This window comes from Sebastes umbrosus, chromosome 23 (assembly GCF_015220745.1).
Source record: "Sebastes umbrosus isolate fSebUmb1 chromosome 23, fSebUmb1.pri, whole genome shotgun sequence".
In the NCBI taxonomy this organism is placed as follows: Eukaryota; Metazoa; Chordata; class Actinopteri; order Perciformes; family Sebastidae; genus Sebastes; species Sebastes umbrosus.
In genome coordinates this window covers 12,079,305-12,103,753 of record NC_051291.1, presented here as the reverse complement: position 1 = coordinate 12,103,753, position 24,449 = coordinate 12,079,305, and the positions used below count along the sequence as shown (strand labels likewise).

General features: G+C 39.8%; 2 protein-coding genes and 1 long non-coding RNA gene across 9 annotated transcripts in view; 1 reads left to right on the top strand and 2 right to left on the bottom strand.

The window, feature by feature from the left end:
• anks1b (ankyrin repeat and sterile alpha motif domain containing 1B) overlaps window positions 1–21,692 on the bottom strand; it is a 250,819-nt gene extending 229,127 nt beyond the window's left edge. For 2 of the 5 annotated variants that reach the window (XM_037760556.1, XM_037760560.1), the window contains exon 1: window positions 13,098–13,543. In XM_037760556.1, the coding sequence (XP_037616484.1) occupies window positions 13,098–13,225 (128 nt within the window). In that variant the 5' untranslated portion in view covers window positions 13,226–13,543. Of the gene's footprint in view, window positions 1–13,097; window positions 13,545–21,680 lie in introns of those variants that run through there. The other 3 variants (XM_037760557.1, XM_037760558.1, XM_037760559.1) reach the window with 3 other exon arrangements.
• Window positions 3,201–19,312, top strand: LOC119482729. Its single transcript, XR_005205514.1, has 3 exons — window positions 3,201–3,245; window positions 5,376–5,384; window positions 19,172–19,312. It is a non-coding gene; the product is annotated as an uncharacterized LOC119482729 (long non-coding RNA).
• uhrf1bp1l (UHRF1 binding protein 1-like) overlaps window positions 17,579–24,449 on the bottom strand; it is a 36,854-nt gene continuing 29,983 nt past the window's right edge. For 2 of the 3 annotated variants that reach the window (XR_005205511.1, XR_005205512.1), the window contains 6 exons: window positions 24,393–24,434; window positions 21,266–21,525; window positions 20,723–20,831; window positions 20,402–20,559; window positions 19,158–19,349; window positions 17,579–19,126 (listed from right to left, as the gene is read on the bottom strand). Coding sequence is in view for 1 of the 3 variants with exons in the window: in XM_037760555.1 (XP_037616483.1) it covers window positions 19,221–19,349; window positions 20,402–20,559; window positions 20,723–20,831; window positions 21,266–21,525; window positions 24,393–24,434 (698 nt within the window). In the remaining 2 variants the exon portion in view is untranslated. Of the gene's footprint in view, window positions 19,350–20,401; window positions 20,560–20,722; window positions 20,832–21,265; window positions 21,526–24,392; window positions 24,435–24,449 lie in introns of all 3 variants that reach the window. The other variant, XM_037760555.1, reaches the window with a different exon arrangement.

The window sequence follows — 24,449 nt, the reverse complement described above, 5'->3', positions numbered from 1 at the left end:
CATAATGACATTAGCATTTCTAGCCTCTCTTCTCTCCGCATCTTATCTACTTCAAAAGCAGCACTTCATTAACTACAGCCATCTATCAGAGAGCGGGGAGCCGCCAGGAATGTGTGTGTGTGTCCACAACACTTGCAGTGTTATGTGGGGTCACAGACTTGTAGATTAGTGTGACAGACTGGACGTCACACCTCCTTCTCCCTCCGTCCTCCGGCTGCATGTTGAACTCGGCGTCTCCTCCACTCACTATCAACAATGTTTGCCTCTTCAGGACCAAACTCGACACGACCAGAACAGGAAGGCGTGTGAAATCTACTTATGTTGAAGCAAACAACAAAAGGGGAAAGTCACGACAGAATTGAATTAAGAAGAAATGCCCAGCAACACTCTCCTGGTAATGGATTTAGCAAATTACCAGCATGAGTTACGTGTTTCATTACATATTTATGCAACAAGTGATGAATTTACACCAGCTAAGGCTTTACAACTTTCTAAATTGTTCTAAAGCCACTTTATGAATCAATTTCAAATGTCTTATCAATCAAAAAGAACTGATAAAGAATGAAAATGTTCAAGAACTCTTTTGTTTGAACAAAAAAAAACAGCAATTTTCCATCTAGCAAGACACTACGTGGTTTCTAATTGACATATAAGTGTCTTTAAGGCGGTTTATTTACTTATATAATATATCATTCATACTTAGATTAACTGTTTACAAAGTCCAATGTTTTTCAGCTAATCAGATTCATATATATATATATCACTGTGAAGTATGTTATATCCTGTATGATGTAAGTGTATGATTACAAATAGGAAAATGGACCATAGGTATAGTGTTGACTTCATATGAGAGAGATTATCTGTGTAATTAAATCCACTTTGTCCAACTTATAAATTGCAAATTAACTCTTTTATAGGTTATAAAGTCTTATTTGGGAAAAATAAGCCGAACAAGTTACCCAGGCAGCCAAACACGCTGTGCCAAACAGACAAAAATCTAGCACATGTTGTTGCCACATTCATGCCAGACTCATAATTAATAACGTACCAAAACTCTGAGGGTCGACTCTGGCCCAACGTTGTGCTAAATCTCTCAAATCCACACTGCCAAATCTGGCAAACACACTATATATTGGCCAATTCGCCCAAACTTGTTCTGTTTTGGGGCAAATTAACTATTTTAGCTTCTCACACAGTCGGACAAACTCACTGAAGCATTTGTCACGCCTTCTGGTTGTAGTTTGAGGGTATATTGAAGGTTGTTGATTAGCCTATCTTATCTTGATTACTGGATATCTACGGTGATCTACTGTATAGTATCTCTGCTCAACATTAGTACACTTTAAAGGTGTGTTTAGACAGAATGCAAAGCGACCTGTTTTTGCTGATGTAACAACTGTACAGATGTTAGCTATTGCTAGCTAGTTATTGTGTGTGAGTGATTGTATGATTTTTCCTCGTGTTTCCATACACTGATGAATTGGAGTCAAAAAGTGTCAAATTCAAGCATGGAGTGTACGTAAGAAGTGGACGTAGTCACCGTGACGTCACCCATTGGTTTGTGGACTGCAGTTTTGAAGCCTTGAGTTCGGCATTTTGGCCGTCGCCATCTTGGTTTTTGCAACCAGAAGTGACACGAGAGGGCGGAGCTAAGTACAACTGAAAGCTGAATAAGACATTTTTAGGCGACCAAAATATTAATATTAACTTTCATGAACTGAAAACACACTGTGAAAGGGTTAAAGTTGTAAGACGAAAACCCTGACAACTCCCAGACCGGACAACGCCGTGGTAGCGACCTGTCAATCACAAGGTAGCCACGCCCTAAAGCATCCCCTGCTTTATGGTCTATTTGACTCTAAATTGAACCATAATTTACTAAATGAACATCATGCTGTATTGAAGAAGACTTGAAACTAGCGATTGAGACCATAAACTCATGTTTACAATGTTTACTGAGGTAATAAATCAAGTGAGAAGTAGGCTCATTTTCTCATAGACTTCGATACAATCAGACTTCTTTTTTGCAACCAGAGGAGTCGCCCCCTGCTGGCTATTAGAAAGAATGCAAGTTTAAGGCACTTCAACATTGGCTTCACTTTTCAGAGAGGTAGCCCACTGGCTGCAACTAATGACAACTGTCTCATCAATCGATTATTCATTTTGTATATAAGATGTCAGACCCAAAGATGTTCAGTTTACTATCATGTATGACAAAGAAAAGCACCAAATCGTCACATGTGAGACACTAGAACAAGAGAATTTGGGGCATTTTTGCTTGAAAAATGACTCAAACTATTTATGTTAGTTGTTTGATGACAATAATCTTCTGTCCAATGATTCATCAATTAATCATTTCAGCTCTATATCACAATATCCATCCATACCGCCCAACCCTTATGAGACTTATACATACATAAAGTACAAATTAAAGGAACAACCTGTCACAGTAAATCCGATATGCATAATAATGTGTGTGTAGTCCTCCTGATCCTATCACTTAGACACTAAGTTAATATAGCTAAGCTACACTAATGTGACTATTCAATATCCTGTACATTACAAACTGCACAGAGAGAGGTAAAAGGGCATTCAGCAGTGCGTACATATGCATTTTTAAGCTTTTATTTTGTATTATTTTATGCTTTCTTTTGGTCTTTATTTGCAATTGTTTACATTTGTATTCACCACCTCATCCCTCCCTTTCCTGGGACCACCGATCATCAATGTTATATTCCTCTTGTGACAGAGGGCGCGACCTGGCCAACACTAATAAATCTCAGCTTGTAAGGAGAAGCAGTTCTCGAAAGACCTGCGGATTCCCCGAATTTCTAATTTGCCACCGTCAACCGACACGCGCCGAGAGGCATGATGGGTAAAAGATGCTCCCCACACGGTGATAACAGATGTAGTGCCGTGTGAGATGTGAGTGAGAGAAAGAGAGGAGCAGTTTTCTTTTTTGATAAGGTATAGAGGAAGGTATATGGAGCAGAGGGAGGAGGAAACGATAAAGAGCGACAGTAGGGAGGCTGGATCATCTGTCTCTGGAGAGGAGTAGAGGGAGGAGAGACATGAAGTGAGTGATGGAGAGGGAGCCAGAGAGATATACTGAAAGAAAATCCAGGGCACCAGATGGAGAGAGAGCGAAAGAAGAAGAGATTTGAGACAAAAAAAACACAGATTTAGATGGAGGGAGGAACAAAGAGAGACAGAGGCTTAGCGTGCAAGAGAGAGAAAGAGAGAGAGTTAGTGTGTGTGTGTGTGTGTGTGTGTGTGTGTGTGTTGGCGAGTACGGAGGTCTCAGTTTCTTGGCAGGATGCAGCAGCAGAGCTTGGCCCGGACCCTAATGGAGATGTAAGAAGCCTCTGAGTTTGATCACACACACACACATGCACGTACGTACACACATTCACACCTTCCTCCCCTCTCGATCACTGAGGCTCCAGACAAACTCAATGCACTGACGCCACTGCTGAACCCCAAAGCAAAGCAAAGAGATTCACTGAATGGCTCCTGCTGCACATAATGATGCTTCTTTACCAAAAAAAATATGTTTAAAAAAGGAAAAAACACTGACTTTAGTGTAACATCAGAGGCTCAGCTGGGTTTCCTCCACATTTTCTCTTCACTTTTTTTAATAGTAAACTCTGTTTACTGTCAATTACAATGAAATGTTTCTTCTCGCAGCAAGAAACACGACAACTTTTGAATGCGTGGGAATATAAAACCCTCCCTAAACCACTTTTTTTCTTTAAAAAAATGTTTCAAGTGAAAGTTAAATCACAGTGAGACTTATCACTTAATAGAATTATCAGAAAAATGTATTACAATCGATCACAATAGAGCTGCAACTAACGACAATTGTCTCATCAATCAATTAATAATTTTCCCGGACGAGCCCCCTCTTAGTCCATTAGTCGACTAATCGGTTGTTTTGGTCTTAGTCGACTAAGATTTCTTTAGTTGATTTTTTATGCTTTTTTCATGCTGAATTCCTTCTTTCTAAGAGCACATCTCTGGTAAACACAAGATTTAAAGTGGTGCTTTTGTGTGATTCTTTGTGGAGAAACTCAGTTTTACACATCTGTCGATTAAATTAATAAATTGATTTGTCAACAAAAGTGTTAGTTGTTCGACTAAGAATTTCGTTGGTCGAGGACTGCCTTAATACATTTCTATATAAAATTGCTATTATATCTTTCCAGAGACCAAGGCGACATAATCCAATTGCTTGTTTTGTCTCACCGAACGGTCCAAAACCCAAAGATATTCAGCTTACAATCATATATGACAAAGAAAAGCACCAAATCGTTAAATCTGAGAGACTAGAACAAAATAATTTGTGGCATTTTTGCTTGAAACGTGACTAAAACAGCTTATATTAGTTATTTGATGCCAATAAATCTCCTGTCCAATGACTAATCAACTAATAGTTTCAGCTCTATATCACAATATGTATCCATACTGCCCACCCCTTATGAGACGTATATATACATACATCAAATTAAAGGAACAATCTGTCAAAGTACATCTCATATGCATAATCATTTGCGACACACAGGGGCTCTTAGCCTCTTTCCCACTGGACAAGGAAACACCAACACCCACTAACATCTGGCTTTTGCCTTCAGTGGGAAAGGTTACAACCGCCATTCATTCCCGGGACAAATGACTCAGCAGTAGTCAAAGTATTTATCGGCTCCAGCTGCGATCGGCAGTGATAGAAACATGATACCCGGGTGGACACACTACTTTCCGGTGCAATGCTATGTGACGTGTGTTGAAGTGAATATATGATGAATAAAATCAACAGGGATTTGGACAATTATTATAATTTAATAACATATAAATCTTACAATTAATATGCGCTCCTCAAAGGCACCAGACTCCAGTCAGAAAACAGTAACTCATCAAAACCGTCTCTGTTAGTCTTTCCACCGTTTCCAACAATCACCAATTCGAGTTTGAGAGTTTGAGAGATGGAATAAGTAACAGATATAAAAAAAAGAAGTAATCACCGTAACATTTTCACTGTTTATTAACCCTGTTTTCCGGCGCATTCGTGACAAATAAAAGACAGAAAGGCTACTCGTCTACTCGCAATGGGAAAGGAGTCTATCACTTATTTTAGCGGTTTTTCCCGTGTTTAAAAAACCTGCATATACGCGCTAATTTTGGTGGGAAAAGGGTATTAAGTTGTGTGTGTGTGTGTAGTCCTCCTAGTCCAATCCTTCATATGACTTGCTTTCTCCACAGTTAACCTCTGACCCAGTTTAGTCGTCCTGCACCACATGTAGCTCTTTGATTCCCCCCATCAGCTCTCACCCTAACTGCTCCCCAAACTAACACACACCACATAATCGTGGTTATGCAAGGAGAGAGCGGTTATGTCACACACAGTTGGACTCACAAAAACACACACAGAGTCTTGGTTTTTTTGGTCGTCTTGATTCGCCATTTCCGGAGCTAAAGTGTTGCGGCCTTGAAACAACTTGAGAAAAAAATAAACAGAATTTTGCGGATTTCTTTTTTCGCTGTTCGTTCTTATTGGACGACACTGAAACCAGACACTCAACTACACTACACTACGCTACACACAGAGCGCCATGCTGTGAGCTACAAAGCCACTCCAACACAAGCAGGGGGAAGACATCAGGAGATAAACGTCGAGGAGACCGCCTGTGAGGATGCCAATTAAAACAGAGAGTGTGTGTTTGGGTGTGCGTCACCTCTGGGAGTCACTTAAAGGTTGTTTGTTTGTAAAGGAGAAGGGAGGTAAACACACCTAGTAGCCCCACACACACACACACATACACACAAAATCAAGACGGGCTTTCCCCTGAGCATTATTGAGCGAGTGTGATGTGAGGGAGCGAGGAGGGATCAGCCGCCATCTGCTGCATCATGACTCATTCTCTTTGAGTGTATTAGCTTTCAATCACTCCATCACTCCGTCACAGTCAGTATGTTGTCACACACAGCTCATACATCTATCCATCCTCATTTCCTCTATGAGATAAGTACACATAATGACAGACTGTCATCATAGATTCATCTTCACTGGTAATAGTGGTCTGTATGTTAAGGAGCTTAAAGGAAAACTGAACCATCCCTAAGTACTATGAAAAAGTTGCATGTAATATATGTATTGATAGATTACACTCTTTTCTTTTCTTTCATTTTGGTCACTTTCAAAGAGAACACCAATCATATAGAGTATCCAAAAGACGTGTATTTAATCTAGGGATGTACCCTCTTAGTCGATTAGTTGACTAATCGTCATTTTGGTCTTAGTTGACTAACATTTCTTTAGTTGATTAGTCGTTTTTTATGCTTTTTTCATGCTGAATGACTCATTTCCAAGAAACTTATGAGCACATCTCTGGTAACCACACGATTTAAAGTTGTCTGATTCTTTGTGGAAAAACCCAGTTTTACAAATTTGTCAATTGAATCAACTAATCCATTAGTCGACAAAATCATTAGTCGAGTGTTAGTCGACTGGTTGAGGACAGCTCTAATTTAATCCTGACAAACTTTATGTCCTAATTCGTTACAAAGGTTAAGGGATAAAATAATTTGTTTTTAAAAAGGTATAGCTATGTGTTGCAGGAGATATTTTATGATGTACTGACTCTCCCTTAATCTGTCCCAACTTCTTAGTTCTTCTAAGTTCTTTAGTTTGTGATTTGCGCATCTCTCAAAATACGTTTCAGCAATCTCCTGTCATCATGCTAAATACAGTAGACCTGTCACGATAATCAGTTTTGTTGGACGATGTATTGCTACAGAAATTATTGCGATAAACAATATTATTGTCGTTTTAAGACCATTTTCTGGCACTGATATAATGATAATAGCATAATAATTCAAGTACACGCTTTAAAAAGAGTGATGAACTTATTCAGACATTGGAATTGGAATGTGAAAAAAATATTAAAATATCCTACATTAATAAAATAATAAATAAAATGGACTCTATGTTGGCTAAAATGTTGGTGACATAATGAATATGCATGTAAACACATCGAGGTCAGCAAAAATGATCAAGGTCATGTCCATATATTGAACAATAAGTCGATATAGTCATTTTTGGAACAGGCCTAACAATTAATAATAAGCATAATACAAAGTACAGTTTTTTACCTGGCAAGCCTACTTCTCTTTTATTATAAAAGATTATGCAGGAACCAACATAAAAACAGAATAATAATTCAATAATTCCTTCCTACCTAAACATTTTATTGTCTCAGAGAGGAAACTATGTGCAGGAAAAGAAGAACAGAAACTCACGGGCATAACTAAGCGACAGTAAACACAGCGTAAGCCGCAGTTGCCATGAGTGGCGGTGACCCACAGGAACAATAAACCACTTGTTGCAGGCGGTGGTGATCTTCAGGGATCATGCCAGGATGTGTTGCAAGAATTTTTCTACAATTTTTCTACATAAAACAGACGGAAAACACATAGCACCATGCAGCTCTAGTACAGGCCTGATTAAGTGGATTGGGTATCAGCCAGATGTATTTTCTTCCTCAATGTCATTACAAAAATCTGTGTTTTTTGCTTTAAGTTACATTCATTCAGTCACAGCGTGTCAGGGTAAACAGAAGAATACATATTTAAAACTTGGGAAAATAGACCACTGGTATAGGATGGGTACTCTGTATCAGCAGATAACATAAGATAAGGTATTGGAATCAGTATTGGGAGAGAAAAAGGTGCAATAATCGGTGCATCTCTAGTAAAATATCATAATAAAAATGCATAAAATCCATCTTAAAAGTGAAGCAGCAATGAAATATCAGTTAGTACCAGAGATACTGTTGCCTAAAAAATTATATAATCTCATCAGGGGTTTTTTTTCGTATAATTACTTAACAGTAGTTGATGGACAAATGTACCAATTCTCATTTTATTTATTTATTTTGCTGTATTTTTTTTCTTACAATTTCTGCAACTTTTGAATGAAATATAACTAATTACTCACAGCACATATTGCAATGCATTCTGGTCTATTAAAGCTACCATCTGTGAAGAAATTAGCATCTCTAGCTCCTCTTAGATGATTGTTGTTGTTGCAATAAGAACGCTCTAAGAAGAAGCTTTCCCCTTCTTTTAAACACAATTACAGCTACTGGATACATCCCAGTGTATCATCGTACATTTGCCCAGTATAGGAATATGCCACAGAGAACAAAATTATACAATGTGTGGGTGACTAGGTCAAAGCATTTTAAGAGAAGTGCTTGTCTCTTTCCAGCAAACCAGTGCAAACACACGGTCACCATGTACCGAACAGATCATCTACAAGAGAATATGACCCATTAAACAGCAATGAGATCATCCAGTATTGATTTTCTACTGAGCACCACCACACCACAAAACTACAGCGTTACAGCCGGGGGGATCATCTTCTCTACATCCTGTGTGTGTGTGTGTATACAGTATGTGTGCTCATGTTCATGTCCCACTTGGCGGTTTAGTGCGATTTCTTTCAGCGAAAAGACGGACCTCATGACTTAGGAATGCTACGAATGGCTCAGAGGCCTTAAGATGGGAAACTATGCATTGATTCCCGGAGATCGTTCCCATAACATTAGCCTGCAGTGCACACACTCCTCCGCTGTGTGCGACCTCTCGGTTGACTCACTCATCTGCTAAAGTACAAATGGCTCTCTCTATTAGGAGGTGCATCACACAACCGGTCACCCACGTGAGCACACACAAACAGATGTACAGATGTGTGTGTGTGTTTGGCCCACCCAGTGTTTTACAGACATCTCCTCAACGGCCGAGTCTTGACCCAATAAAAGACAAGTAGTAGACATAACTCACTAACAATAACACAACACTAAAACCTAACAGATCCATCCATAATGCATCTATCTGACCTCCACTTCACCCTCCATGTCAATCTGTTTATGGATTCCGAAAAAAACTAAAGTTTAACTACAGTATATCGATCTGAAAGCTGCATTTCTTCCAACATTTTCCCTCGGTCATGTCATTCTTTAATCTCCTCGATGAGCTCCAGTGTTCTGTAAATAATCACTGTCCTTCAACAAACTCAATTAAATCCTAAGTTGCAAAGCAAACACGCTACGCGACAATGTTTACAGTTTTTGGGGATGTGGGAGACGAGATACATACAGTAGCAATATTTTCAGTTAAGTCCCTTTTATCAACACAAATTCGTGTGAAGGACAAACGAACATCGTCGGACAAACATTTCATCAGTGAAAGTGCAGACTATATATTAATTCTAATTAAGTTTTGATTATGTCATCTTCACACAGGGAAATTGCCAAAATAAAGCACTGAAAACAGTTAATTTGTTCACTAAAAACACTTGATTTTTTACATTGCTCTTGATTTAGGACGTGTATCCTCATACAACCATTCGTATGATTTCTTACGAAAAGTTATTCCTCATCTTTTGTGCGTTTTTCCTACAAATGTCCAGCAACGTGTGATGCATGTGTCAATTTCCGCTCTATTCTTTTCAAAATAAAACTACTTTGGTTTAGGAAAAGATCAGCTTGGTTAGGTTTTGGCAACAAAACTACTTAGTTATAGGTTTAGGAAAGGATCGCGGTTTGGCTTAAATAACACCGGAAGTGGCGTAACAAATAAATCAAAGTTGAATTCTGTTTTCACACGGGACACAAACACCATTCTCCTGCTTGAAAGTCTGCTGTTTATTGACCCACCCATCAACCCCGACCTCCTCCCTATGCTGCATTTATCGCTCTTTATACTTCCTGGTTCACAATTACGTGGATTAAATATGATTTGATCTTGTGGAATATATATACAAATTACAGTGCATTACTTTTTTGTAGGTTAACACAAACAGTGTATGAGAAAAGCCTAATTGACCATTAAAAACCCTCACTTATTTTGTGTATAAAATCAGCGTTATGGCTTCATATAATAATAGAAATATTGAGCTCAAACACACTGGAAATGGTTATGTTTTTCTTCTCCTTAATGTGCAAAGCAAACCAAACCAAAACCAAAACTGTGACCCAAAAACCACATTACAAACCGAACCGTTGCACCACTATTCAGCCTGCTAACAAGCTCACAATTACAATGCTATCACGCTACTTATCAGGTAATGTTTACCATGTTCTCTGCATTAGTTTAACGTGTCAGCATGCTAACATTTAATAAATAGCACAAAATGCAAAGTGCAGCGTTTACGTGCCAATCCTACTTCTCTTTTTATAAATCATTATGTGGCATCAATGATTCCTTCCCACATAAACAATTTACTATATCAGAGAGGAAACTGTGTGCAGAAAAAGAAGAACAGACACAAAAGGACATAACTAAGCGAAAGTAAACACAGCGTAAGCCACAGTTGCCATGAGCGGGCGGTGACCCACAGAAACAATAACCCACATGACCACTTGTTGCAGGTTCATCAGCTTCTGTAATGTCATTAAAAAACATTATTGCTGAGGCACTTTTTTACTATCTCTGTGGTCGTGCATGTTTGCAGAACTGCTTAAAACACTGTTACTTCCTCTGTTTTCAAAGGGGAAACTTGATCTACTGAACCAACTTCCAGTGAATTAATGTTTTGAATTAAGCTATTTAAAAAAAAAAAAAGTTCAGTTCTTGTCCTTGAAGGCCCCCGCAGGAGACCCCACTTTATGAACCCCCGGCTTAGTGCACAAGTGGTTGGCGTCCTTCCTATCAGCGTGCCGCCTCGGCCCCCGGTCGTGAGACGCTCTTGCTCGGGGGCCCGAGGCGGTACTCCTCCCAGACGCCCCCCCTGCTTTTGATCTCCTAATCACCTGGCTCAGCCTCGGCCTCGGCAGAGAGAAGGGAGAGGCTGCAGGGGCGGGAGGAGGCGACAATAATAACCTCAGCAGTTGTTCTCGCGGCCGGATTGAAGCCTTTTGTGGTTTGAGTTTGGAAAGAGAAGGGAAGATTTCCTGTTTGTTATGAGCAGCACAATGCCGTCATATCACTAGATACTATAACTAATAGTTTTATAGGAACACTGATTCATGGGTCTGGGGTTAAAGGTGACATTTTGCCACCTGTTACATAAACAAACATTCCCTCACTCCGCTCTCATCCCTATTCTTGGAGGCGATGATGCACAGTGTTAAAAAAAGAAATCCCCAAAAAAAGCAGCCAATTTGAGCCAAATCCATGTCACCCTTTCCGGAAATCCGTGTTTGTTTATTGTTTGTCTTCTGGCACAAAGACGCACATGAATGCAGAGCTTGTTTTGCAGCCAACTTGGACGTCCTGCATTGCCAGGCCTTTTCCCAGCATCATGTGAACAGACACAGTGCTACACAAACAACAATGGATCATTTTACAAAAAAAATACCTGCACAGTGACTATAAATACATAAAGACAGGAAGGTGTGACCCCTTTTGTACGTAAAGGTCAACAGAAAATAAACATAAAGACACTAAGAGTCCTGTACAAATGCATCGATCATCCAAGCATCACTCTCTTTTCGCCATCATGTACCAAGAAATCAACATTTTGACAGCTGTCATCGTGCAAAGCTGAAGGTACTATCTGTTCTTTTTGTGCTCAGCCAGCCAGCAGTGGCTCCCCAAACACCCAAACCAGTACTATAGCACCCAGACAGGAGGACAGAGGGATGACTAACTGTCAGATATACAGTATGTGCCTTATGTGAGCCTGCAGCTATATTCTATAAAAGTGCACTTTCACACAACTCTCTTGACTTTGCATCACAAGGCTTCCTCTCCTGCAGCATGTTGCACATAAAACACCTCATTTTGCCCTGAAGTTGCACAGTTTTGGGGAAATGTTATTTAAAGGTTATTTGCAAAATGCTGGGCTATGATATACCCAAGTCATGTATAGTACTGTATTTTGTTAATATGACTGGAAATACTACAGATACCGGCTGAAAGTGTTGTTGGCGGCCTGTAAGAAGGCCATTACGGAGAGATGGTGTAAGGCAGAACCACCTACACAAGACATGTGTATATGTGTGTACGTGTATATATGTGTATGTATGTGTATGTGTATGTGTGTGTGTATGTAGGTATATACATATATATTTTAAATGTTTTTTATTTTATTTTTTTCTCTTCTTCTTATTTTAATTTCATGACTTATTTGTGGATACTCTCCTTGTGTTGCATTCTCTACAATTTGATGAATCCATGATTGAGAATCAGTTAGGTCCTTTGTGGCCAGCTGAGGCTGTCTGTGTGTATGTTGTTATTGTCAGGTATGATTGATTGATGTGTTGTTCTGAAAAACAAAAATTAACTTTCCCTGTATAGTGACTGTTCTATTGATTATTGACAATTCATAAAAAAGACCTTTGAAGAATATGTCATAGTAATAAGAAAACTTTGTAGAGGCAGGGCAATCTACATACTTTCATGTTTTTTGTTTTGTTTTATTGTTCTACGTGTATGTTGAAAAAATGTTGCACATAAAAAACACCTCATTTTAAAGTTTTAGGTAAAAAAAAAAAAAAATGTTGCACATAAAAAAACACCTCATTTTAAAGTTTTAGGTAAAAAAAAAAAAAAATGTTGCACATAAAAAACACCTCATTTTAAAGTTTTAGGTAAAAAAAAAAAAAAATGTTGCACATAAAAAACACCTCATTTTAAAGTTTTAGGTAAAAAAAAAAAAATGTTGCACATAAAAAACACCTCATTTTAAAGTTTTAGGTAAAAAAAAAAAAATGTTGCACATAAAAAACACCTCATTTTAAAGTTTTAGGTAAAAAAAAAAAAATGTTGCACATAAAAAACACCTCATTTTAAAGTTTTAGGTAAAAAAAAAAAAAATGTTGCACATAAAAAACACCTCATTTTAAAGTTTTAGGTAAAAAAAAAAAAATGTTGCACATAAAAAACACCTCATTTTTAAAATGTTAATAAATCTCAGGGACACCATAATGGAAAATGCTGATATTGTGCACTCATTTCTAGTGCATTGATCTATGCCAGCTGAATTTTGCAGCATTGCATGGGAACCCCCTGCAGGAATCCCCCTGCAGGAGCTCCACACACACTTTAGCGGTCATGAGAAGGAGATGATGATGAGAGAGGGTGCTTCTTCTTCTTACCTGAGGAGGTTGGGCAGAGGGATGGAGCCAGAGCCTGATAGTATCCCCTTCTTCCCACTCAACAGTTTCTCCACCAGGGCGACATTCCCGGTCCGGCTGGCTTCCAGCAGCTCCTGCTCCTTCCCCATCCCGGACACACAAGTTTACACAACGACGGGGTGATGAAAAATCCCAACAAATATCCCATAAATCCAACCAGCCTCCTCCTGCTTCACTGTGTCTGAGAGGATTCCTCCATGCTGCTGCTGCTGCTGCTGTAAAGAGTACAACCCTGGTTATAAACTCCTTCTCTGTCCGGACAGACGCTCCTTGTCTGTCTGGTCTGGAGCTCCAGCTGATTAACAACAAGGCAGGAGGTGAAGCCTCGTTACGCCGCCGCAAGAAGCTCTCCAGTCCCGCTGTGCTCACCTCCTCTCTACCCTGAAACCTACCGCACTGGCCGGAGTCTCTTTAGAGTCGCCTGAGACACTGGTGTCAAGTTAGCCCTGATACAACTGTGCACTTCCTGTTACAGCTTTTCAAAATAAAACCTTCACTCGAAGATGTGTTAGAAACTTGACCAATAATAATAAAAATAATAATAAATAATAAAAAAAAATAATAATAATAATACAAAAATAATAATGATAAAAAAATAGAAAAAAAAATAATAATAATAATAATAATAATACAAAAATAATAATAATACAGAAATACGTAGGAACATTTATAGCTAGTATGTGTCATTTTATATTTATATCTTTTATATCTCGACTTAATGTATTTTTAAAGGGACTATTTGTAACTTTCAGAAATGTGTTGTTAACAGCGACACCTGTGGACGTTAAGTCAACGAAAGTCAGCGTCGGGCTCGCGCTTGTGCTCGCTCCACATAGACATGAACGAGCATCGCTCAAAACAGTGAGGCGACACACGTCAGCTAAAACCACAATATCACTCTATATTTCAGCTGCTTGGCAGTGATGTTAGCTGACCAGACGAAGGTCTCTCCATGAATCACTGCTGATCCTAGTGTTGGCTTTTTTCTGCTTCAGCCCCACTGCTTCAGCCTCCGGGGCCGAAGCAGGAAGAGAAAGGTTATCGTCTCCGACCGCAGCCGCAGGCAGACACCGGCACCCGGTTAGAGACGATAACGTTTCTCGCTGCAGAGCCCCGTCACTTCACAAGACACAACTTTTACTTTATTCTCAAATTTTTTGACTTTATTCTCAACATTTCGATTTCATTCTCAAAACGAAAAAAAAAAATCCTCTAATTGATTTTTTTTAATCCTGATGCTAATAGTCTTCCGTATCTTGAGTACAAAAAACACATGTGGAAACGTTGTATAAAAAGCTTTGTGGCTCCAAAGAGAGCTGCGTGAAATCATGGCTGTATTAAAAAGAATTAAATCTGATAAATTGTCTCAAGTGATGTATATAAATATATTTTTTTAGATATTCTTCATCACACTAAGCAACAGCCCTTGTGCAAAATCTAAACTTTTATTTTGAAAGCCAGGCTGCCTTCTTCCGGTGAGTTACTGTACAGTCTGGGCGTGGATGATGGTGATGGTGATGCCACAACATGCCTTTGTTAGTCTATAAAAAGTCACCTCCAGCTGTGCTTATTGGTGCCAATTATAGACCATTAACTTAATATAATAATAATAATAATAATAATAATAATTATAATTATTATTATTATTATTATTATTATAATAATAATAATTATAATATAATAATATGATATTAATATTATTAATAATAATAATATATTATTATTATTATTATTATTATGTTATTATTATTATTATTATTATTAACTTATTCTATCAAACACGCACATGCGCAGTTCCCCCCTAGAGGTGCAGGTGTGTTCACTGCAGCAGAAATATAGGAAACAGGTGAGCTCATAAAAAAGCCTCCCTGTCATGTGAGAGCAGGGTTTGTATGAATGGAGTATACAGGCAGAAAGATGGATTTTAAAACATGCTCTGATCTGTCCACTGACAGCCTGGGAAACAGACACACCCCCCTCCTCTCCACTTCCACCGGTGCATGCTGGGACATGCCTTAATGGCTTCCTTCTGCTGCCTAATTGGAATTTAAAGAGCAGTGTTGCCTTCAAGTGCTCCTCCACCTACAGCTGCTGTGGTCCGACATCTGAACTTGTTGTTGCTGATTCAAGTGATTTTTTGGGGGCTGCAGGGAACATTATTTTGATTAAACTGCTGATTATTCCCTTTAATCAATTAATCGTTTAGTCCAGGGGTCAGCAACCTTTACTATCAAAAGAGCCATTTAAGGCAAAAATAATAATAAAGAAAATCTGTCTGGAGCCGCAAAACTTTTGATCATTGTGATGAAGGTAACAGAGTTTATAGTCAAGGTATATAGTATATAAGTCTAATGCAGTGAGGGCCAAAGTGCAAATGTACTACGGAGTATTAGGGCCGCATTGAGGGAAAAAACATCTGAGACTTACAGAATAAAGTCATAATATTACAAGAATAAAGTCATAATGTTAGGAGAATAAAGTCATAACTTTACGAGAAAAAAAGTCGTAATATTACGAGAATAAAGAATAAAGTCATAACTTTACGAGAAAAAAGTCATAACTACGAGAAAAAAAGTCTATTTTAGTATTAAATACAATAGTATTTTATTTTATTTTATAAGACAGATATGTCGACACAAACAGTCAAAACTCCAAATAAAAATAGTGAACTCACATTTGAGAAGCTAAAAGCTTGTAACAGGCTGTGCACAAAACTGAGTCGCCTGATTAGACGTCTTCTCGTGACTGAAACTGAAGCAGCTAAATGGAATTCAGCCATCATTAATTTTTATTACAACAGTTAAAATTTACAGGATCACTATATTTGCAGCGAGGCTCCATCAGAGAAATAAAACAGAGACCAGAGAATGAAACACTGAGCTGACACACAACCTGATGATGCCTCTTTCTCTCTCATCAGATTTCCCACAATCCGACTGTACATGGTGCTGGGACACACACACACACACACACACACACACACACATACAGTATATAAATGAAGGTGTACATGCTTTGCTTACATAAACGGTCCTGTACTGTGACATAGCCGTCATCACAGAAACATTAAGCAACAGTATGTAAACAGGCGTTCATGTGAATAGCAGCAGAGCAGAACTTTTCCCTCACACACACACACACACACACACACACACACTCGAACAGTTAATGCCCTTCTATGACTCACTGCACTACTCCAGCCGTAAAATGTCATGACCATTTATGTGCACAAAGTCCAAACAGTCTCCTTCAGCGCTTCAGTGCAGCTCATTTGAGCCCACCAAGAGGCTGCACTCACAGTTAAAGAGTTTCTCTTCTCTGCTTATCACAGAAACAAACCTCAGCATTGTTTTTAATTAATTCAGAAACGCTGCTTAAAAGCTTTAAACAAGACACAACACCTGCGCTGTAAATCTTTGAGGGTTTTAATTGAAGTATGAATGTGTTTTTTGTTTGAGCTTTTTGCATCTGTTGGGACATAATTAAAAAATATAATAATAAAAAAATAATGAAAATGCTTGTACACCAGTGGATATTAATGTGATCTTTCCCTATTTAAAGTGATAAGACAGCACAATCCATCTGGCTACAGAGAACAGATGTGACGTCTTTAACTGAAACAGAAAACATGTTTTTACTCAAAGTCCTGTCATGTGGGATTCCCTCATGAATGCCTGTTTATTGTTGACAAGGTCTTCTTATGTATTTGTTATTTTCTACGCTATGTTTCGTGGTAACGTGTACCCTGTGACCTTGAAATGATATTGTAGTGGAACTCCACTGATTTTCTGTCTGTTTAAAGGTCTTGATATGGAAGAGTATTAGGGCCACGCATAAAGTGAGAGGAGGAAGATTTTTTTTATTTTGCATTTTGAGAATAAAGTTGAAATTTCTGTATATACGACTACTACAACGCTAGTAGCTCGAATTATTCTCAACAGTTCAACGTTCATTCTCGACATTTCTTATTAATTCTCGAAATGGTGTTTTTACTTTATTCTGAACATTCTGACTTTATTCTCAAAATGGTATTTCGATTTTACTCTCAACATTTTGAATTTCTTAACATTTCGAACTTTACTCTCAAAATGGAAAAAAAAAAATCCTCTGCTTATTTTTTTTTATACCTGGCCCTAATAGTCTTCCGTATCTTGAGTACAAAAAACATGTGGAAACGTTGTATAAAAAGCTCTTTGTGGCGCCAAAGAGAGCTGCGTGAAATCATGGATGTATTAAAGACAATTAAATCTGATAAATTGCCTCAAGTGATGTCACTTGAGTCAGAGATGGAGTTTTTGCTTGAAAAAAAGATTAATCAATTATCAAAACAGTTGCAGATTAATCTTTCTGTCGCTTAATGGACTAATTATTGCAGCTGTAGTTGATACCAAAAAAAGCACTGATCCTCGAAATCCACACCAAAAACGTACAAAAGTGAAACCTTTTAAACTGGATACCCTTTTATTTTCATCAGTATTTCAGCAGCTTTGACAGACAAAATACAACTTATTACTTTTTGTGTCTTTTTCTTTCCTCCGCAGGGCTTCAGAGGGTTTCCCAGAGAGAGGGGAGGATGAGGCTGTGATGAACAAGATGAAAAACAAAGATTTTCCTCTCCACCAAACAAAACTCTTCCCATACAATCGTGTTAAAATCCCACCTCTGACATTTCAAGTCTTGACACCACATTTGTGCAGAGAACTAGCTGTGTTTCATGTCTTTTCCGTTAAACAGAACATTTTTTTTTTTTTTTTTTAAATAGAAACTGAAATGAGCCGGGCCGAGCTAAAGTACAGGTTATGACAGTTGCATATTTAGACGGATGGATGTACTGAATCTAACTGTTAACCTTGAAGAGTGAGAGCCTCAAACCGTCCTTCTACAGTCTCGTGTGCTGTGCTAAAGCATGTGCTGTTAGAAGTCGATTTTAATCATTTTTTTAACATCTACTCTGAAGTCGTCGCACACGTTGAAGCATGGAACAGCAGCAGATATGGTCAACCATGAAAAAATTACACATGGCAGATTAGAAATTTACATAAAGACACACATATATGTAGTCAGGCAGCTTCAATGTGCCTTAATTAGCCTCTTTTTTAGAAGAGTTTCTCTCCGCTCGTCAGCTCAACTCTTGTTCTCTCACAGTTCTGCTTGTTGTATTTACAATGCCTCAGTTTTTAAAAGTGCTGCACATGTTAAGTAGCTATTTACACATAGAAAAATAGGAGGAAGGGGGGGAGGGGGGATACAGACATTATGTGGGGCATTTTTGCTGACAAAGCTGTGGAACTGACGGATACAAATTCATCCTGTACTTGTAATGAAATGCTTGTTCTTGCCGAGACGAACACACAGAAACACTGCATATAACCATTCAAAGATCTGAAGAAAATAGTCATGTGTTCACATTCTTATACAATATACACTGTACACACTCGGGGGGACGAGTGAGAGAGCATGATTTGTCTCGTCCCCTCTGAATATGAAAGCACTAAATTACAAGTTTCTGTGCAGTGCAAAATAAGTCTTTTTTTTTTGTAGACATTCTTCTGAAGATACGACATTCGGTTTTTTTCCTTCATACATACAGGATTGAATGAAGCGTCTTTTCTGTTTTAACTTGCACAACAGGAATAGTGTGGGAAGGGTTTTTTCTCTGTAGGCACAACCATGGATACAGATCCTCTGTCTTTCACACACACACACACACACACACACACACACACACACACATAAACACACACATTTAGTCCCATTAAATGTCCCTTTTCAACTCGCTCCAAGCCTCCCAAAAGTGGAGAACATAAAACAGACGACAAGCTGTGTAAAAACGTGTATTTTTGAGTCTTCACACAGACTCTGCATTGCTTTATGAGGGAATTATTTTGAAGTTCTAAAGTCACGTGGCGGCTCTCTAAGCGCGTAAAAGGGAGCCGTTTTTCTTTGCATGTTGATGTTGCCTTTCATTGTTCTGCTGCCTGTTAGTGTCAGTCTAGTGTCAGGCTGAATGACTGGCTGAATGGCTGGCTGTGAAGAGAGAGAGAGAGAGAGAGAGAGAGAGAGAGAGAGAGAGAGAGCCGAAGTCTAGCTGGTGTTGACTTTGAGGTTCTTCATGCGGTGCAGCAGCGAGTCCTTCTCCATCTGAGCCTCGGCCAGCGCCATCTTGGTTCGGGACAGCTCCACTTTTAAACATTCGTTTTCCTCCACCAGCATCTGTGAACAAACGGACGAAGACAGGGAGGCGTCAGTGTGTGTGTTTAACTTGTTATTGGTGTCGTAAAAACTAAAATGAAACAATAAAATTGGGTTTGATGAAAAGGTTTTTAGCAGCAAGATTCACTTTCTGGAACTTTTCTTTTGTGATCAAATTTGTATTTTTCAATACTGGAGGTTAGATTGACTATAACAGCAAATCATCAGCATCTACGTACATCTATAATACTGAACATGGATCATTTTAACATAAGTATACAAACATGGTAAGGGCGATCCCCCTGTCATGGAAAACTCCCGCAGACGAAGGCCAAGAGATGTGATGAAAGTTCCTTAAAATGAATTAGTGGACCTTTTTTGTCTGATCAATAATAACCCTTCAAGTTCCATACTATCATGAATCAAATAATAATTAAAAAATTAATTGCCACCACGTGTCTTGAGATGCTGCTGAACTTTATTCCAAAACTTTTTTTAATAAGACCTGAAAACCGACAGCATTGGTAGTTTATTTAAACACTTAGAACGACCTGTGTTTGCGTGTCATACTGTGAGTTTTTGTGGTGTCCGTTGTTTCCTGTTAGTGTTGATTAAAACCCCCTAGATGTAACAATGAACCATTATCACCAGTACTTCCTGTTGCGTGACAGATCAGAAAATGCTCAAATGACTTAAATTGAAAGCAAATGACAAAAAAAAAACTGTTTTATTGTTTCGATCAGATGACTTCATTATGTAACTGTTCACTTTCTATCTTCCATTTGAAACTGTAATACTTGTGTTCTGCATGAATTAATAAATATCACTCCCACTGTAAACAAAACGAGAGCCAAGCGGTGAACAGGAATAGCTTGTGCAAAACCAAAATTTGGCACTACGTCTTTTTATATATCGGCCTCCAGAACGATCAGCCGGAAAAACAAATGGTCTTTCCTCTTCATCGGGTTTATGTTTGTAGAAAAAAAAGACACGAAGAAGCAGGTGTTGTGGGTGGCGTTTTGTACTTCTACTCTCACATCCCCCCCACAGTGTGCTTTCGTTGTGCGTCTCACCTTTTCTCTGGAAGATGGAGGAGGGCTGGTGGGCGGGGCTTGGGTCTGTGTGGCCTTTGGGATGGCGAAGACGCCGCCCACACCCTCGGCGACCGGAGTCAGAGCGCTGTCGATCAACGCATCGTCTACCCTGGGTTGGTTTTCTGCTGCTGTGTCCACTAGTGAGGAGGAAGAGAAGGAGAATTTAGAGGTGTGTGGATGTACCGAGCGTGGACTTATATACGCATTTCACAGGACATGTTATATAACGGCGGTGAATCAGCGCTGAGAGTGGAGGTGGAAATATCTGGCAGATTGAAAAATGTGTGTGCGGTTTCTCACCTCCTATAGAGAAGGAGCCGTCGTCTCTTCTGTGTATGACGAGGCTGTCCACATGCAGGGTGATCGGCGAGGACTCCGAGTCGGAGGGATTGTCGCGGGGGCCGTCGTCCTGCGAGCAGAGACGGCACATGTATGAGTATAAGTTTTGACGTGTGTGAGCATGTGTGTGTGCGGAGGAGGAGGAGGAGATAGCAGGCACTGAGAGAGAAATTATCCACATCCAGGTTTCCACATCAGTTCCACAGCAAATCTACTCACCCGTGAAGGAACCCAAGAGAGACGGCAAAAAGGACTTTCTATGTCATTAAACATTCAGTTCAAATCCAAATTCCAATTAGGCCACGGTTCAAAATATTTAACTTGGTTAACTTGGCTGCTTTGCCGTACGGCAGTGAGTTATGGGCTCTATTACTGCAACACGACTGGAAAAAACAGGACGAATATCCTGCTGAAATCTTGCAGGTATTCAGTAGCTCTGCAACAATAACCTCAGGGGGGGAAACAAAAAGCTGGAATTACACCCACTGTACTAAAACATCTCACCTTTAAGTTGACGTGCGTGTCCCTGACACTGATCTCCATGGGCAGCACCTGCGGCGCCGAGTCGTCCTCCAGGAAGTGAGCCATGTTGCGCAGCGTGGACATCAGGAAGCTCGCCTGGTAGCCGTGGAGACGCAGCTGCAGGAAGCCGTTGCGCTCGGCCAGCGGGGAGTGAGCGGCGGCGCAGGGCCCGCTCTCGAGGCGAGCTCGCACCTCTGGACCGTGGAGGCCCCCGGCGGACGCAGAGCGGAGCTCACCGCCAGCTGTGAGGGAGGAGACGGAAGGCTGTGGTTAGCATCGGCTTTAGCTTCAGTATCATGTCTGTGGATGTACAGATGATTCAGCTAAAATATACACCTGACATTAAAACACACCCAATATGAAAATAGGATTTCTCTATCCCTTTATATACTTTGACAGGAAGCATCTGCTTTTTCCTGTCCAACCTACATCCACCCTGTTTGACATTTAATGTCTCTAGTTGTCTGAAACTGTGTATTTAAAAGGTATACACTGAAAGAGAAATACATTTTTCAGGTTCTAATCCTGTGCCCCTGGGTTAATTGCTCAGATGTTTCTTGGTATTAAAGCTGGACCGATAAATCAGCCAGGCTAAAATATCGATCAGTATTAGCTTATTGCAAATGTAACGGTATTGTGTATATGTCGGCTAATAAGTATAGCAAGAAATTGGAGTACAGAAACGCCAAAATTGGTGTGAGGTCGTTTAGAAACATTGTCATAAATGACATAGTCTTGTTCAGTACTTGCTTGGTCACAATTAAAAACAAAACTAACAAATCAAAGTGATCTGATTAATCACTATCTGCCTATGTTATGTGTTTATGTTTAAACAATGACTACTCAAAAATCGAGTATCATAATATGTCCCTCTATGTCATGAGAACCGATACTTCGGTACCAAGTCCATGCCAAAATTCTGAAAATGTGATGGTACTCGTTTTACCTGGAATCAGGGCTCGAGACTAACATCGTCCCGTTGTCCTGGGAATGATAGAACATTTCCCTGACAATGCTACGTTGTGAACAACAAAACCCTGTTGAAATTGGTAGCAGGAGAGCTAGTAACGTTATCCGCCGATGGGCAGCACGGTCCTGCTTGGCTAAATAACAGAGCTAACGGCTAACATATGGAGTTACATTATGATGCCTTCAAGCTGTTCAGTAAAAATGAGTATTGGGCGAAGGTAAATTATAACGTTATCATGATGTGTTCAAATGTAAACTTGTAAAATGTAGTTTTTGGTGAGAAACGTGAGGCGGATCATCGGGGATTCATAATAAACTCATTAATTTAATCTCCTTTGTTTTTTAAAAAAAGATATCTACAAGTCCTCATCTGATTGTATTTACAGGTTGAGTTTATGTCATTTAGCTCTCTCTAAAGAAAAGGGTGCATGTTAAGGTCAGGTTTAAACGGGGGTGAGGTAAGAGGTGGGATGAAGGAAGCAGAGTATCAGAAAAGAGGAGTGGGAGAGAAAGCGAGCTGGAAAAAAAAGCGAAGCAGGAAGGAATTAAGAAAAAAGGTGGGCTGAAGGGGAGTCGAGATTCTGTACAATCCCACAGGCTCCTCGCTGCAGTGATGTTTAATTATTTCCGAGGACTAGGGGATTAGAGGATTCGGAGGAAACTCCCACCTAAAGTACTGAGGATTCAAAGTGAATCATTTTTTTTCATCTCTTCCTTTTCATGAATTAGACACTCTGTAAAGAAATAAACTCGGGAGATGCTGAAAACTGTGGAAGACTGGATTGGTGTGCTACTATATTAAGAATGACCTGAATTTGACTCCACAAAATGTGATGACACGATTCCTGTTTATTGGAGAGAAAAAAAGGAGGAAAAAAACGTGAGGACAGAGAGAAAGAAGACAAAACGGATGAAAGTGGAGGTTCTAGAGGTGTTAAACCCAAAGGAGGGTAATTAAAAATCCTCCTTTCACACACAGCTTTACACACAAATTGAGCTGGCAAGCACACAATTACAGGCACAAGTTCTTTAACAGGCGAAACACTCAGCAAGGCATGAAAATGGCCACTTAAAGAGAGAAATCTTTTCATTATGACTGCGAGAAGTGCGTCACATCCCTTTAATATGCACTCGGAAAAGGAAAGTCGGGAGAGGATTAATACCACAGGACCGTACGCGCTTACACAACGCTGTCAGCTTTTCGCACATAAAATGACATGTTCTCTCTCAATCCTATAAGGTCGAGGCAAATGAGAGAGAAAAGACGAGAGTGGGTGAGGAGGAGGAGAGAGGAAGAGAGGGGAGCCAGCAGCCAGAGACTGAGTGACTGTGATAAGACAGGGAGGGAGGAGAAAAGATGGCCTAGAGAGGGAGGGAGATGAAGGAAGAAAAAGGTGAAGAGGGGGGGGGGTTAAATGACAGAGGATTAGTAGGTAGATGGAGTAAGAGCTGGAGGGAAGAGTGAGGAGGAAAGGTGGAGAAAGAAAAAGCGAGAGGAGGAGGGATTGCTCTTGTGAGATAGGAGGAGGTAGCGAGGGGTAACGCCGGCGTTTCTCTCATTGCCTGAATCACTGGACTGAAACTGCAAAGTCTGCTGCAGTGGAGAGACGAGGAAGGTGGGGAGACACGGGGAGAGAGAGAGAGAGAGAGAGAGAGAGAGAGAGAGGGCGAATTAGACAAAGCAGTGAATGGGAAGATGAGGGGTTAACGCCAGTCTGCACAGTTCATTTGAATCTGGCTCACACACATTTACGGTTGTGGGCCTAATGTGGCAAATAATGGGTCCGCTCACTCCATTACTGTCAAATTGAACCGCTCTTAAGTGCCTCTCAAACACACACACACACATCGGAGGAAAGAGATCTCAATGTCACATAAACACCCCCCCTGCCCTGCTGCTGAAAAATGAGCAGTCACTTCATGCGATCGCTTGCATTGCAACACACACTGTGTGTCTATGTGCATCTGCAGTGTGCATGCCGTCGAGCAAAAAAGTCCTGGAAATGAGATCTGACAAGACGACAAAACTGGAAGGGGAAAAACACATATTTCACACACACACACACGGTGGAGACAGACCCCGCTGAAGGCAAGCATGCATGTTAAGTTTACAGATGGTGAGTTAACACACAGCGGTTACCTTGGCTGCTTTGAGCAGGTATTGGTACTGAACACACCATACCTGTGGGGAGTTATG